This window comes from Pteropus vampyrus, unplaced genomic scaffold (assembly GCF_000151845.1).
Source record: "Pteropus vampyrus isolate Shadow unplaced genomic scaffold, Pvam_2.0 Scaffold252, whole genome shotgun sequence".
NCBI lineage: Eukaryota > Metazoa > Chordata > Mammalia > Chiroptera > Pteropodidae > Pteropus > Pteropus vampyrus.
This window is the reverse complement of record NW_011889033.1, coordinates 253980-256930: the sequence shown is the minus strand read 5'-3', so window position 1 is coordinate 256930 and position 2951 is coordinate 253980. Positions and strand designations below refer to the sequence as shown.

The following is a 2951-nucleotide window of genomic DNA, read 5'->3' as shown; positions in this document are numbered from 1 at the left end:
GGGAGGGAGGAGGAAGGAGGGAGAGGGGCATACCGGTGTTCAAATCTCTCTTTGTTGTTTCTTTTTTTGGCTATAGATGTTTATTCAGATCTTTAAAATGTGCCTCCTTGACCTGCTTTCGAAAAAGAAGTCTGATGATGAATTATACCAGAAGATTCTTTCAAAACAAGAAAACGTAAGTCTTCAACCTATAGTTCAAGGTAACTTAAAAATAGCTTATCGCAATATATAAAACTGACGATGTCGCGATATAAGTGTTTTTGCTTTCATGTATAAATATTTTATTGTACACTTTTAACACAATATAGAGATATGAAAGTATGTGTATAGATGTAAAAATAATAATGCGTGTTATTAAAATGGGAAAAATATTGGAAGCAGAAAGAATACTGGTCATATCCACTATCAAAGAGAACCACAGTTGATGTCATTTTCTGCACAAGAAGCTTAGGGTGTTTTTAAATATATGTTTTTCCAGGACTTCATAAGGGTTGAGAGATATTCTTTCATTGTTTTTTAAGTCTGGCCTATGTTTTTGCGGGAAGGGAGGGGGCATGTGGAAGAACCCAATCCATTTTTCTTGAGCGTCTATGTTTAATGAGAAAAATAGATTTCCATCATCAAACCCTCACTGGAACAACACTCAGAGCATTTCATTACGGTTAAAAAATATTTTATGATCGTGTGGTGGAAAATGAAAGCATTTCTTTTCTAGAATTTAAAAATTAGAATTTTTTCTTTATTTGTTTTCTTTCTTTTTTCCCCTAGGACTTGGAGGAATTAGAAAAGAGACTTCAGGTCCGACTGTCCAACACGGAAATGCTGGGTGCGGGTGATTCTGAGTACATCACCCTGGCAGACGTGGAAAAGAAGGAGAGAGAATATTCTGAGCAGCTGATAGATAACGTACGTGATGGGTTTTCTTTCCTGTATAAAAACCGTGCTTTCTGGGGCAGCTCAATGGGTGAGATTAGAGATGGTACCTAGAGACATGTTTAATGCTCGAATTCCCTGTGGTGTCTGCCCCGGAGCCAGGCGTCCAATGTCTGAAGCTAAGTGATACAGAGGCATAATTAAGGGCCAAGAGCAATAGAAGGAGGCTTTTTAAAAAAATGAATTCCCTTCGTTTCAATGTTAGATGGATCTTTTTAATATTCAAAGCGAAGATGGCGCTCACCCTCTGTGTCACTGCCACCTGACTTCTCCCGGGCTCCCACGCGTCACTCATAAAAGCGTGCTTTAAATTCCGGGGAGAATGGCTTCTCGTGGATACTTCTTTTCCGCTTTTGGGTTCCGCTAACCCCTGTGCATACATCTTGTATTAGATAACTATTTCCGTGGCCCCCAGGTGTTGTGTTGAACACTGGGGACTCAAAACAAACTTAGACCTGGTCCTGCCAGGAGAGATGCTCGCCAGCCTAGGGGTGCGGGTGGGGGGCCGACAGGTGAGCAGGCGAGGACTTTATGGGTTACAGGTGTTGCGACAGGTGGCCACTCCGAAGGCTGAGGCACAGTGGAGAGGGGAATGCGTTTCACCCCGGGGTTAGGAACGTCTTCAAAGAGAGAGGGCCATCGAGAGGCTGTTTGGTGCTGGCCCGTGGGGGTGGGGAGCCAAGGGGCAGGCAGGGACCTGGCCCGAGCATCTCATCTCGTGCCCGGGAATGGGAATCGCCGACGGTTTGCTGCAGAGAGCGGCTTGGTCCCATTCCTGTTTTAGGAAGACCGCTCAGGCTGCCGTGAGGGGCACAGTGAGCGCTCTTGGGCTCGTCCAGGAGGAATTCTGTGCAGGCCGTTGCAGTGGGGATGGAGGGGTGAGAAAAAGCAGGAGAGCTGACAGGGCCGTGTGTGCAGAGGGTCAGCTCTACAGAAATAAGGACCCCAGAATGAGGAGCCAGTCAGGAGGGGAGGTGCTGAGCTCCGGCTTGACGTCTCGAGTTGGCGGTGCCTGGGGGTGCTGAGTCTCCCCCGAGCTCAGGTCGGTGGACGTAGAGAGCAAGGAGGCCGTCAGGATGAGACGGCCGAGGGAGGGCGTTCGCCCGATTCCAGTGGTCCCCGACTCACCGAAGCAGGGGGACCTCTGGTCCGTGTCTGCGCATGTCAGGCAGAGGACTCACAGAAGATTGTCTAGCGTGCTGGCCACCTCCAAAAATGGAGACGCCTTTGGCCGAAGAGTGTGCGTAGATCGCATAGAGAAAGGAGCTCGCGGCTCGTCTCAGATCCTGCCAGTGGCGAGGGAGCAGGAGTCAAGGGTTGTCGAGACAAGAAGGCCGCGTACGGACTTGGAGGGACCAGGAGAGATTCATGTCACGGATGCCAGGGCGAGTCCGAGACTGGGGGAATGGAGCGGGCGCCCTGGCTCCCGGAGCTGGAGGAGAAGCAGCAGAGCGGGGCGGACGCGGGGCTCCGTTTCGGGGGTGTGGGAATTCGTGGGCGACCGTCCACATCCTCTCGTAGCAGCTGCGAAGGAGGCCGTGTGTCGGGCCAGAGCAGGGGGTGACCGATAGGATGGGGGTGGGGAGAGGAAAAATATTTTAAAGCAGAATATTTCCGTGGTCAGCATCGCCTCTGCCATATCGCTCCTTTGTACTTTTAGGACAACGATATTTAAACGGCCACTCATGCTTTTATTTCCAGGACATGCTTAATCCCTTTTAAAGATCTGGAAGCTTCTAGGAACACACTGGCAAACTTCATGCACCACTCCGCCCCCCGACCCCCCCAGCCACTGTCAGGAGTCACAGCCCGTTTGAGTCTTTCTCTGTTTAAGCCCGGTGACCTCACTGTGCTTTCCTGCCTTATCAGCAGCTCATTGCTGTTTGCTGAAAAGCCACCTTGAAACTGACTGGCACCCACAATGGAACAAGGCGGAACCTCTAGGGAATGGGATTATTGCCAAGATAAACGTGCTCCGAACTGTAGACTTGTTTAGAATTTCAGTTTGTGATAAGGAA

At 49.5% G+C, this 2951-nt stretch overlaps 1 protein-coding gene across 1 annotated transcript in view; it reads left to right on the top strand.

The window, feature by feature from the left end:
- The window catches only part of EVC (EvC ciliary complex subunit 1), a gene marked incomplete at its 5' end in the record, with an annotated part of 54096 nt that overhangs the window by 13272 nt on the left and 37873 nt on the right, over positions 1–2951 (top strand). Inside the window, 2 exons of the mRNA XM_023520184.1 lie at positions 77–175; positions 769–906. Of these exons, the coding sequence (XP_023375952.1) occupies positions 77–175; positions 769–906 (237 nt within the window). The remainder of the gene's footprint in view (positions 1–76; positions 176–768; positions 907–2951) is intronic.